This window comes from Haliaeetus albicilla, chromosome 27, assembly GCF_947461875.1.
Source record: "Haliaeetus albicilla chromosome 27, bHalAlb1.1, whole genome shotgun sequence".
In the NCBI taxonomy this organism is placed as follows: Eukaryota; Metazoa; Chordata; class Aves; order Accipitriformes; family Accipitridae; genus Haliaeetus; species Haliaeetus albicilla.
The window spans coordinates 16,514,088-16,526,959 of NC_091509.1; the positions used below are offsets into that span (position 1 = coordinate 16,514,088).

General features: G+C 49.3%; 2 protein-coding genes across 5 annotated transcripts; one reads left to right on the forward strand and one right to left on the reverse strand.

Annotated features, from left to right (window-relative positions):
• The first annotated feature begins 237 nt into the window (after positions 1-237).
• MRNIP (MRN complex interacting protein) lies at positions 238-4,361 on the forward strand. Of its 2 annotated transcripts, none has more exons than XM_069772948.1 (7): positions 238-539; positions 616-675; positions 924-1,021; positions 2,221-2,290; positions 2,598-2,734; positions 2,996-3,083; positions 3,616-4,361. In XM_069772948.1, exons 1-7 carry the CDS (start codon positions 459-461, stop codon positions 4,219-4,221), a joined length of 1,140 nt encoding a protein of 379 aa, XP_069629049.1. In that variant the 5' UTR covers positions 238-458; the 3' UTR covers positions 4,222-4,361. The 2 variants fall into 2 exon arrangements, with proteins under 2 accessions (XP_069629049.1, XP_069629048.1); XM_069772947.1 differs by having other exon boundaries at positions 241-539; positions 2,996-3,098.
• A 488-nt stretch (positions 4,362-4,849) lies between these two features.
• On the reverse strand, positions 4,850-9,491 carry SQSTM1 (sequestosome 1). 3 transcript variants are annotated; one of them, XM_069772945.1, is made up of 8 exons: positions 9,238-9,491; positions 8,947-9,042; positions 7,901-8,130; positions 7,623-7,779; positions 7,056-7,142; positions 6,282-6,526; positions 5,820-6,027; positions 4,850-5,161 (listed from the first exon to the last, which is right to left on the reverse strand). In XM_069772945.1, exons 1-8 carry the CDS (start codon positions 9,413-9,415, stop codon positions 5,004-5,006), a joined length of 1,359 nt encoding a protein of 452 aa, XP_069629046.1. In that variant the 5' UTR covers positions 9,416-9,491; the 3' UTR covers positions 4,850-5,003. The 3 variants fall into 3 exon arrangements, with proteins under 3 accessions (XP_069629046.1, XP_069629045.1, XP_069629047.1); XM_069772944.1 differs by having other exon boundaries at positions 7,056-7,145; XM_069772946.1 differs by lacking the exon at positions 7,056-7,142.
• Between the last annotated feature and the right edge of the window lie 3,381 nt (positions 9,492-12,872).

Consider the following 12,872-nt stretch of genomic DNA (forward strand, 5'->3'; position numbering starts at 1 on the left):
TTTGTTTTTTTTCATCTTTTTTCTTTGGGGTTTTTTTCCTTTCTTTTTTCTTTGGGGTTTTTTCCCTTTCTTTTTTCTTTGGGGTTTTTTCCCTTTCTTTTTTCTTTGGGTTTTTTTTTCCTTTCTTTTTTTTCTTCCCTTTCCACCCCCTTCCCCCCCTTTCCTCTTCCCTTTATCCCCCTTTTTCCCCCTTCCTTTTTTTTTTTTTTTTTTTAATTAGTCTGCGTATTGACTTTTCATATAACGCAGCTTCAGGTGTGTGCAGACAGGACTGTTGGTTCTGCAGGCGCAAACAGGACCTGTTTTTCCTCCTGGAAGAAGGTCACTTCTGTTATACACACACGGCCCCCCCCAGCCAATGCACGGCCCCGGGTGGGGAGGAGCTCGGCGGACTCGAGGGCAGAGCGGGAGACTCGCTTGTGGCGGGGGTGTCACGTGGCCGGAAGGCGCGCGTTGCCATGGCGATGGCGGGTGGCGGGATGGCGCCGCGGTTCTGGGCGCTGCGGTGCTGCTCCTGCCGCCTCTTCCAGGTGCAGCAGGTGGGTGCGGGCCGGGCCGGGGAGCGGGCCGTGGGCCGCGGGCCGTGACTGACCGACCTCCTCTGCCCCCTCCTAGGCCAAGCGGAGCGGCAAGTGGAGCTGCAGCGTGTGCGGCCAGCGGCAGGCGGTGCAGAAGGTGAGGGGCCGGGCCGGGCCGGGGGGGGAGGCCTGTGCGGTGGCAATGGGAAGCCCAGCGTGATGGCGGAGAGCCCTGTAGGGTGGCAGTGGGGAGCCCAGGGTGGCAGCTCGCCCTACCCAGACATCGCAAGCCGTACGTGCTAACTTCAGTTAGCACTTCTACATTACCTGGGGTGGAGCCTCACTTTGTGCTGTTTTCTTCTGGCTGCTTCCTAAGCCTTGTTTTTGTTAAATTTTTTTTTGCAGGTTTATGGCCAAGGGTCTGGCCTGGACTGTAGGCTTCATGTCCAGAAATTAAACCTGCTGCAGGGTGAGGCAGAGGAAGCAATTAGTTGGACATCTCGGTAGAGTCTTTAACGTTTTATCTGCTTGTTTCTTTTGATGTGCTACAGCTGATGCATGTCTTCACACATTGGGTGCCTGTTACCTAATCTGAGCTCACAGGAGGGTTTTCTGTCCTGTTGTAAAGCCGTGACACGTGCCAGTTTTGTCGTCATCTCATAGGAACAGGCTGTTTGTTGGGTTTGGTGTCCTGGCGTGTTTCTTTTGACAAGGAATTTTTTCAGATAACTTCAGTTGATCAATAGTGTGTGTTGGTCAGGCCTTTACCCATTAAAATATATGCAATAACATTTGATTTTTTTTTAATTGGTCTTTCTTATTTACTGTTTGATGAGCTGACTGTGGAGATGTCTATCCATCTTACAGACTGACAAGCAGTGCAGAGGTGCATCCTCAGAGAGAAAACTTTCTCCACTCTAAGCTGTTGCTACCTAACTGTTGGCATTCAGGGGTTTCACACTGTGGATCTGTTGAGTAATCACTGCTGCTATTGATAAAAAGACTTGTTTAGTGCAAACATTTGGGTGTAATTCCTGCTGGGCTGGAAAATCTGAGTAGCACTTTCCTGTTTATTTCATTCCTGAATCTGTTTACAGATCGCCTGATCTTGAACTGGTCTTGAACTGGTCCAGCTTCCTTTCTACTCAAGGTTATTTTCAGAAATCAGTCAAAGCTAGTTAGATAACTTAGTTGCGTATATGCAGTGGTTCAGGGTTAAGCTTTGGGAAGAAAAGTCATTCTTTGTTCACTTTATCAAAAACATTGCTATTTCTGTTCTGAAAACATTGTGAAATTCAAAACATTGTGAAATAACTTCCCTTTTTCCTTGGTTGCTTGGGATATAATTAGTGGGTTTAAGCCGTTGTCCCAAAGACACGCTGTTATATCCCTAGTTATGATCAACTAGAATTTATCATTTAATGATTAGCAGCTTTAGATCAAACTTGCTACTCTATTTTTATAGAAAGGAGGGCTGGCCTCTAACTAGATTTTTTGAAGTATTTGGGCAATATATCTGGCAAATCCTTCATTTGACATCTGCTTTTCTATAGATCCTTTTCTTTTTCTGATATGCCTCCTATCGAGTGTTCCTATGCATGCTTTCTATCCAATCCCTTGTGCTATGACTAGGTGATTTGAAAATTAGAAATCATCAGACAGAAGTGTGCTCCAGAAACTCTAGTTTAAACCTCTATTTTAGGTGCGTAAAAGACTCTGTAAATGACGGCAAAATTATAGCAGCCCAGCATGAAGACAGTTTGGTCCAGCAGGTAAGATACCTACAAAGCTGAGGTAAATACCAACCCATACTGACCTAGGTGATTCAAAGTGAAATCAGTGATCCCTTTGTATGGGTTCAGACAGCTGAAATAGTGTATATAATCAGAGAGGCTCCAGCACAGAGAGAATGAGATGTATACAGAAATGCTCTGCTCCACTGAGATACTGAACCTGGGAACACAATACAGGAACATATCCTAAACTGGCTTGTGATTTGAGGCATTCAGCACATACCTAACAATGCCAAAAATGTGAACCTTGTATTTTGCTGTTTTCAGTAATTCTCCAATGTTGTAGGAGGGAAGGGCAGAAGTCAGTCGTTGGAGTAAATATCTAGACAAGGACAGTGAAGATCACCAAGATGGGGAGGAGGCGGCAAGTACACGAAGGCAAAAGTTCTGTTCTCAGAGGAAGAACACTATGGAAGAACAAAGGTACAGAAAGAACTTTTTTTTTTTAATTCCTGCCTGGGAATGGTGACATCTGGTTTGGAGGTGTGGGATGTAGCTCATCTCTGATAGCTGAACAAAGTACAGGTTGCAATGTATGACCTGAGCTGAGCAGGGATTTGGTATTTGGGGGTAGAACTTATCTTATGGCAAGAACCATGCATTTTATGAACATTTATGGTGATTTGTGAAAAAATTTCACAGTAGAGCTAATCTGTCCTCTTTGTGGATGGTTTTCTTGGCCAGAAAACACCAGAAGAACTTCCTCTCCAGTGATGTTCAGGAGTATGCAGAAGAAAACGGAGTTTTCCAGCTTGCCTACCAAGCCAAAAAGGTTAAAACCACTGAGGTATTTTAGTTGTAGAAGATGCTTCCTACCAGTAAAACAAAACGGTGTTCTCCTGACCTCTTTTGTGTCATCATAATTTTGAATTTTTATGAGTCTTCCTCTGCTCTTCTATTTGAATGACTGGGGAGGAGAAGAAAATTGTGTCAGGAGTTTCTCTCTGCCAGGTTTTAGTCAGGCAAAAACAATGCCACCTTGTGTAGGCTGAGTGGTTGAGCCAGATTCCTCCATCAGCACAGCTGCAATCTATGCTGCTTTGCCTTACTGAGCAGTGGCACTTGTGTAGTATGCAATCATTAAGGCTACTGTGATTACCTGCAGTGCCAGTGAAGTTGGCCTGAGTCTTCACAGCCCAGAGTTCACAGGCCCACCCAGAGCATCAGCCTCAGCTCTGCCTCAGAGGGCTGGTGGGAATTTGGGTACATTTGAAGGACCTGATTGCTCTTTCTTTGCCTACTTGCTTCTGTGCAGCTTGGCTGCGCGTGCTGGCTTTACAACCAAGCTCTCTTTCTTCTTACAGCGCAAGGAATGTTTAGTAGGAGTGCCTGACCAAGATGATGGAGATGCTGTTTCTGGAGAGAGTATGGTTCCTGCTGACTGTGAGGCTGTAGTGCCTGAGGAGAATACACAAACCCCAACTGCTTGTATCAAACCCTCGAAGTGGGAAAAATTTCTCTCATGGTCTGACCCCTATAGCAAAAATGCTGCCAGGGTCACCTTGTCACCACAGGAGGGCAGTGGAAGGTTGGTGCTACACAGCACTGCCGCAGCAGATGCTGGTATGGCCAGTAGATGCTCAGAACAGGCTGGAAGAACTCTACTTCCAGGTACAGGTTTTCAATTTAAAAAGCGTGTTGCTAGCACTGAGCAGCTTGCCTTGAAACTGCCTGGCACTGTGGTACCCAGCACCAGTTGCTCAGTTGAGGAGGAGGTGTTGTTCAAAGAACCTCAAAACCAATTGATAAGGGTGGGATCTGGTGCCACAGAGACCACTGCAGGAAGGCACTGTTTGGATAGCACAAGGAGGGCAAACACCTTTGTTAACTGTGACACTGGGCCAAAGCCTAGCAATGTTTCTTGTACACCCCTCTTCTGCACAGGTGATGAGTTTGATGATGATCTCTGAGAAGTTCAGGCATTGCTTTCATGTTTGTCTCTTTAATGTCTTTGGTATGTTGATTACTGAGGCAAGATTTTGAGCTAAAGGTAGCTTTACTCTAAGCCTTACAGAACTGCATTATTAATTAAAGCTGTTTGTTTACTTGCTTTATGGCTGTGTTGGGGGGGTGGTTAATAAGGGTGGAAGAGACTGTTGCAGGGGGCAAGTACTAGGGTTACACAGTGTTGTCTAGCAACCTCATCAGCTACAAGAATGGAAGTAGGTCAGCTGGGGGGGGGTGGGGGGGTGGGTAAGCTCCCAGGCTCTAAGGATTCCTGGCCAGTACCATTAAATTCTGTGATTAACTCCCCATTACAAACTACAGCTCTTTTCCCCTGTACTCTTTGTTTAGATCTCCCACAGCAACCCTTTCTTCCAGAGCTGGAGAGCAGGCTTCAGAGCCAGCAAACCATTTGAGTCCTATTCAGAAGTATAGCCTTAAAGGCTACACCAAGGTATGTGCAAAAAAGGCAGACATACAGTCCTGGGCTGCTTGATGACATCACATGCTCTTAGCCTAGTCCCTCTGCTCTTTTAACTAAGTTACAGTAAACAATAGTACAGCTGTGATACTTACTTAAAACTCAGACACTCATCACAGGAAGTAGTATTTATTTTTCCTCCATTCTACAAGCACTTAGGAACACAAGACAGAAACCCTTAGCAGGAAGAAAGATGAACCACTGAGTGAGTTGTACTGCATTGTCTGCTTTGAGTTAGAAGGAAAGTGCTTTCTGTTACACAGACTACTACAAGTGAGGTGGCTGCTTGGAATACTGGATGGCATCTAGTGCTGCCCCAATGTCGCAGTTCTTTGTCTGCAGGAGTCGAGTGAGCCATCCACCCTCATCAGAGAAGCCCATAGAGAGCATCTGGGACAGAGATTCAATGAGGCGAGGGTCTGCTTCTGTTAAGAGAAGAATAGTTTAAAGTTGAAATATTTCATGTAATTGGCAAACCAGCCAAGGCTCCAATAACACACAGTAGGTAGCACTAATCCTAGTAAATCCAGCATAGCCGATTAGATGCTAGAAGACATGCTCTCTTTTGTCTCCCAGGAAGGCAGATGTTTGAGATGAGATACATAACCAGCCAAGAAAACTGCTGAGTCAGACTCAGCTGGCCTTGCTGTAGGACTCTCTGCTGCTGATCTCAGTTAAGTGGCCTTGTATACTGTTACTGGCCCCCACCAAAAGAATGCTGTCTAAAAGCCACAGGATGTACTAGTCTGGTGTCCTGCATTGAAAGGCTCCCTTGAAAAGTACATAGCAAGGACATGATTTAGGATACCATCTTTTTTCATGTTGCTCAAGTGGCATATTAGTCCAAGGCCAGAAGTCTTGTTAAGATTTGGCTGCCCACATTCAAGAGGAGAACCACCTAACCACCTCTAACAGGGTGCAAGAGCTGCTATACCCGCTAACAAAGTTATGGTCAAGTTTAGCTGTAATTTATGTGACCTTAGTTTCTACCATCCCTAAAAGCAGATCTGCTTATGTCAGGCAAGTTGACAGTTCCTGAGTGAAAACTGCTCTCAGCTATGAAACCTGCACACATTCTCATACCTGGTGGGAGATGTGGGTAGAGTGCAGCTTCTCGCAGTCCTGTAGGTCCTGGTTGGGGAGGATCCTGAGATATATCCAGGGAGTTGGGACCCTCTGTCTCTGGCATTTGCAGAGACTGCAGTTCACCTGTGGAAGGATCCACTTCTTTGGAAGATAAGTGGGTCCAGTCCTCATCACCCCCTGATGAACTGCTGGACTCGCTGTGTTCCTGAAATGGGAAGAAAAAAGGTCCAGGTGCTGTAGCGCTTTCCAGGTAGGATGCATGCTCCTACTATGTGCCTTTAAAACGAAGGGTTACACCCACCACAAGTCCCACCACCTTTGCTGTAAGCCTGTAAAGCTAGAGCAAAGGTGCTGTATATCACTTAATCTGCTATTGAATCCCACAATGCATGCTAAATTATCTTCCTTTTTAGTAAAGCCTCAGCAAGCATTATTAAATTAGTGTCATAGTTCTTGTACCTGGGACTGGAAGCTGCCATCTTCCATTTGTGCGGGCACAGAATCTATCACCATGTCTTGTATCTGCTCTGCAACAGCATTTACTTCTGTAGCAGAATCTGTGTTATTCCAGTCTGGTTTGGTCTGAACATTCTGGTTAAGAGTACTGCTGCTTGACTCGGCATTGTTCTTCTCTTGATTGTTTGAAGCAGGAGTCACTTTGCTTCTCTGTCCTCCATGTTCCACATCAATATCAACTTCAATACCTAGAAGTGCATTTGAGATGGAGAAAGTCTTACAGAGATTTTTCCAAAGCACAGTCCTAAATGAGCATGGATCAATCCTGGTCTAAATGCTTTAAGGTTTCTGTAATCCTACAGTTTGCCGTATTAACATGCAGGAATTAAAATGCAAAGTATCATTTAAACAAAGATTAGTTAAGTACCAAATAGTCATCCTCCTCTAGATAGACAAGCCGTACATTTAGAGGGTCAGGGCAGAAGTTATCTATGTCCACATAAGCCAAGCAAAATCCTGAGTCACCACTAACTTAAAATTAGTGTTACAGTGGTGACATGTTAATGAAATCTTTCCTCATTTCCTCCCAGAAGAGGGCTCTGAGAAGGTACCAAGTGGCTGTTCTAAGCCTAGGCGTTATTAGTACCAGGAGTAAATTAAGCCTTCAAGGCTTAGTAGCATGAGGTAGTTCCAGTACCAGTCACAACAGCTGAATGCTGCTCCTGTTAAGAGGACCTTTAAGCTGGTCTCAGGGATTCAGATAACAAAGTCACTTACCCAGGGGGCTCAGAAAAGCTGCAACACTCTCCCCAACATTCTTTAAGAAGGTGACATTGGGGTCCTGAGGCTGGCTGTTAGTAGAAGCTTCTAGAAAAACAATTTCTGTTAGCACATATAGAAGCTCAGAGGGAAAGAGCACCTACAGAGTGTATCCCCATGAGATCTTGGTGGTTGTTTCCTGTCACTTGCATACACCACACAACAAAGGCAGTATAGAGACAAAAACCTAACTCTGAGCTACCTCTGGAACAGAGAATCAGTGGCATTAGCATTGTTAAGGCTCATTAGCCATGCTGAAAGGCAGATCTGGAGTAGAGTAGTGACATGCTTAACCTAACAGCTCAGCTTGGTTTGGTTCCAGATACTCTCTCTGCATCCTCATCGATTGCATGGGCCCAAGCATGCCTTAAAATAATCCCACTCTGTGCTGAAAGGTGCTAATTATTTCAAGCAGATTAGATTAGTTCCCATGTCTATTTTTCCACCCAGATTCTACCCTGTGGTGCAGAACCTTAGCTAGCCTGGCTCCACCACTCCCTTGTTTACCAGGGCATCTCCTCTTACCTTCTGCAGTGGGTGGACTGGACGCTGCAGCACTGGCTTGGGCTTGTTCAGAGTTTTGGCATGGAGCTGCAGGGCCAGGATATCCCCAGCAGTGCATCCATGGGAATGGCGGAACACCATGCCGCATTTTACGGAGCCAGCGTCCTCGAGGCAGCCACTGTAAAGGGCAACGTTCATCATGTGACTGTTCACACAGCCAGATTCCGAGTAACTGAAACTTATGACTTAAATTTGAGAAATATCCCATTCATTAGTTCCCCTCCATAAATTTTGCTCACCTCAAATGGATTGAGCAGTGGACTTTGAAACATCACCATGTTGTGCTCCTTGTGGATGCCTTTACCCTCACAGGTGCTGCACAGGTCATAGTCTGGACAGACAGTGCACTTGAACCTGGCACCCACCACCGGTCCTTCACAGCCATCACAGATCACATTGGGGTGCACCATGTCACGGGGAGGCTCCTGGCTGCATTGCGAGCGATGTTCCCGCTTGCACTCCTTCTTCTCTATTAAGGAAAGGAAACTCTCCATCAAGAACGAGGTTACTATTTAAAGGCTGGAAATGAGGCAGAGGAGAAGGAAGCACAAACAGCCCTTGTCAGAGCAGTATTGACTTACTAGATGAGTTTATTTTTACACTGGCTGCCAAACACAAGCCGGGGGCATGTAAGAGAACTTAAACCGAGTACGAAGGGGTTTTGCAAAGATACCTGCTCCTCAAACTGAGCATGCCTTAACAGTCTCTTGGCGTGTTTATTTTAGATTAGTACTGCACTATCCCATTTGGCTTCTCATCCTACCTTCCTAAGCACTGCAAGAACAAAATGTTTCTGGAGAGGGAGTTATGAAGAAATGCCAGGAGGCATAACAGATGAGAACAGGGACAACAGCCGCTGGCTCCTGTGACTCAATAGATGGACTGCAGATAAAGCTCTGCAGGTACCCACCCAAACAGAAGGGACTAGGGAGCAACTATGCACTGAATAAGCTGGAATTGCTGGAATTAAGACTTCTTAACGTACTGTTGTGAATATTAAAGATACCAGTGCCAGGCTAGCATTGCCAGGGAGCCAGCATGACAACAGTCGTTCGCATTGGGCCAGCTGAGATGCCAGGGCTACAAGGAAACTTGTGATGTGTTTACCTACCTCAGCAGGGAGGATTCATATTCTGGCATATCACCCTGCCCTTTATTTAACCTCCCCCCACGCCCTGACGGCTGCAGGTTACGCCAGGCCCCTGAACACAAGGCGAAGGGCCAGGGTTTGCTTCTCCCGTTTTCGGAGGCCTGCCAAGCCAGCACACAGCCCGTGCGGCGTTACCTTTGACGTAAACACGAAAGACGCCATCCTGCACATATGGCATCGCCATCTCCAGCTCCTCGTCGGTGGAAAAAGCAATCAGGTCCCCGTCTTCATCTAGGGAGGGTGAAGCGCAGGATTAGGTGCCCGCTCAGGTGTCACGGCGGGGAGCCGGGGGGGGGGGGGGGGGGCAGCCCCCTCCCCTGCGGCCTTCCCACCCCCCGGGGCACCGGTGTCGGGGCCCGACCCTCCACCGGAGCGGGGGACGACCCGGCTCCGCGGACGTTCCCCCCCAGCCCCCCCCCCGCTCACCCTTGTAGTGCATGCGGAAGGCGGGCGGCGGCCCGGCCCGCAGCAGCCCCTGGAAGAGCTCGGCGACGCGGTCGTGGATGGCTTGGTAGCGGGCGGGCGGCGGGAGGGAGAAGCGGCGGATCTCGCGGGCCGCCTCCTCCTTGCCCAGCAGGTAGGCTTTCACCGTCAGCGCCGCCATGGCTGTGGCGCAGCAGGAATTGCCGTCGGGGAGCCGGGCGGGACGGCGGCGGGCTGCGCGGCGGGGCGGGAGTCGCGCTCTGCGCCGCCGCCTTATAGCGCCGCGGGGGAGGGGCCGGCAACGCGTTCGCCCCGCCCCCGAGACACAGGCACCGCCCCCGAGCCCCGCGCCGAAGCGCGGGTCTCCCCGTTCCTGGCTCCGCCCCCCGGCCTCTAGGCTCCGCCCCCGGGCCCTAGGCTCCGCCCCCGGCTTCTAGGCTCCGCCTCCTGCGAGCCAGGCTCCGCCCCCCCGTTCCAGCTCCCCGGGGGTCCCGGCTGCGGGCCGGGGTCCCGTCCGTTCCCATCGCCCGTTACGGCTTTCGTTTTCTCCGGGGCGTGCTCATCGCTATGGCGCCTACAGCCGGAAAAAAAAAAAATAAAAAATCTGTGAATACTTGCAAATGCCCGCTGTTCGGCTCCCTGCCCTGCTGGTTTCTGTTTTCTCCATTTCCCGGGCTTGCATCCCCAAACGGTGGTGGGGGCAGTGATGGGGAGCGGGGCGGTTTGGGGGGGTCAGGGCCGTGCTGATCACAAAAGCATCACCGGTGCTTGGTCAGCGGCGAGCGAGTGCGGCGTCGGTACCTTCTGGATGGCCGCGTGGCCTCCGGGACCCACCGGTTGGGGAAAGAACGACCGGGGGTGTGCTGCGCACCCCGGGACAGCCCCCGGATGAACTGGTCCCCATCGCTGCCTGGCAGCAGGCACCAGCATTAGCCAGAGCACATGCTAACGTGGCACTCGGCCATCCCGCTCCTGCCCGTCGCCTCCATCTTCTGCATCGGGGCGAGCGGGGCCAACCCGGCCGGGTGACGGAGGTGGGGAGCCGTGCGCCTGCCCCGCTCCCGTCGGAGGGGTTTGGATGCTCAGCGTGGCGGGAATAAATAACTCTTCAGCTAATGCTCTTCCCTGAACCCGGTGTTTCGGAAGAGGGGGCTAAAAATAAAGATCCTGGTATAAACACAACTGACATTAAGGAGGATGGTCTGGGGGCTTTCCAAGTTGGTTGGCAGCAGTATTTTTTTGCAGATCAGATACAGTTGACAGGCCGCTTAATCTGGCCACAGGAGAGTCCAGCTGGCAGAACACGCCGTCTGCGCCGTCCAAGTGTGATTAAATAAAGATGGATCAATGATTATTAGGTTCCTCGTTGGTGTTAATTCCCTCTCACCCAAGGGCCTGACCACTCTGATTCTTAGTGACGTATTTCTTGGTTTAAGATAATAAAAACTTAGGAGAAACGGTGTCATGATTTATCATCTTCTGCAATCAAGAGAAGGGTAAGTTTTAATTTCCACGTTGGGGAGGTAGTTTATTTCTGAACCTAAAGTACGTATGTTAAAACACTTGGCCTTCCGTATAGATCCATTTTTGGCATATGTGTGGCAATTTTGAAATTGCGACACTTTTCTAGAAAATAGTATTTACGGTGGAAAGGATCGCCCTTTTTAACTTTAGAAGTTTTCTAGGAATTGCGATTTCCAGGTATGACACGGCAAATATTCCACCATGAAGTGATGAGTTAAAGTTTAAACATAAGCAGATTCAGGTTTAAGCATGAGTGATGCTGTGCAGGGAATGATTCACCAGCTTTTACAGCACGAGACATTGAAAGGTTTGGGCACACAGCAAAGGCGTATTGCACTCACCTTCCCTTTTGCCTCTTTGCTGTGAATATCCTTATTTCTGAAAACGTCGGTGAAAGTTGCTGACTTGACATCATTGGATTATTTTTTTTCTCCATAAAATCAGAAGAGGGACCAGCGGTAGCAAGGCGTGCAGTACAGGACACTCTGCCAATGTTGAATCTGCCTTGCCAAGCAGCACCTCCAGCATGTCCATGCAGTGTCCTATTTCTGAGGGACCCTGACAGCCACTTTTGGTCTCATTTATAGGGCCAGAGACTTGTATTTTGGGACCCAGCCCCAGAACATTCATTCCTTAGGCACTGAGTTGCTGCCGACCCAGATGGGACCAATTCCTTATTCCCTTCTCCCTCACTGCCTGGGTGTTTGAGGCACAGTGGGTTGTCCTCAAGTTGCCAGGTCTTTTCAAGCCAGTTGTGTCCCCAGATTAATTGATGCATTTATAATTATCAGGCGATGCCCCAAATTAAAAGCAGAAATCTGAGTTTTCCTCTGTGTGAACTTTCATCCAGCTGGCAAATATGGAAGGGGCCAAAAGCCAGAGGGAATCTCCCTTCTCCTGGTGGGGCGTGCTGAGTCACACTCAGCTTTCTGGTCATGACATCATGCACTTTTACAAAACATAAGGAAAACAAGACTTTCACCAGCCTGCTGGTTGTTTAGCTCACCGACCACGGGACAGGGGTGACTCAGTGAGTCGTCTCCTCCTCCTCCTCCTCCTCCTCAAGGTCGGGGATTTCCTCCCAGCAAGCCCCTCTCTGGCGCAGACCTCGGACCTCGCTCTCCCAGCATTTCCTATTGCCCCCAGCCCTGGGACGGGCCTCCTGGCAGTTTCTCAGCCCCCTGGAGAGGCCATGTCAGAAGCTGTGCTGTATTCCCACATATATTAACTTGAGATGTTTCTCCCTCTGTTTCCCCCGGGTTTTGGCATTCTTGGCATGAAGCACCGGCTGCGTGGATGTTTTCTTATGGTTCTTTAGGAATCCCATAGCATCACAGCAACCCCTGCCCAAAAAGTGGTTTGTCAGCCCTAGCTGATGAGCAACCAGCTTCACGGATGGATGTAGCAAAGGAGCAGCAAAGGGGATGGGAAAAAAAAAAGCTGTTTGAGTCTAAAATTTCAAAGTTACAGAGGAAAGGCTCAAAAAGGAGCAATTAGCATCCCAGCAGTGCTCTGCTTTCTCTCTACACCCACATTCTGCTGGGAAGTGTTTAAAAATATTTGGTGAGATTCTTGCTCTGGGGGCACAATCACTAGAAACACTCCTTATGTCCAAACTTTTCATGTTTGCAGTAAAGTCCTGGCAGGATGAGGGGGGGGGGGGATGACAGTGTCCAGTCTTTTCCTTGCTTGCAAACCACAGCAGAGGCTGATGATGATTTTCCAGAGGGAATTCTTCCCCAAACCATCGCCCCAGCCTGAGGGCCCCATCACTGCCCTGGCACTCCCGGTGAGGAGGGGCAGGTTTGGGAAGCACCCCCCGGCTCTAGCACGGTGACGGAGGGACGGCGCGGAGCCGCAGCGGGCGGGCGCTCATCGGGCTGGACCGGGTGCTGTGGTCAACACCCCGCCACGGTGCCACACGGTCCTTCCAGAGGTTTCTGGAGAGGTGCAGGATCCTCCGGATGCATCGGGTCAGATGCTGGTGACTCAGCCTGGTCCCGTGATGGTTTCCCTCCTCCTCCAGCCCAGTGAAAACACTGTTCACCGCCTCCGAAGCAGAAACCCTCCTTCCTCAACAGCACAGGCAGAAGGGAAAGCCGAGTGGGTTTGTG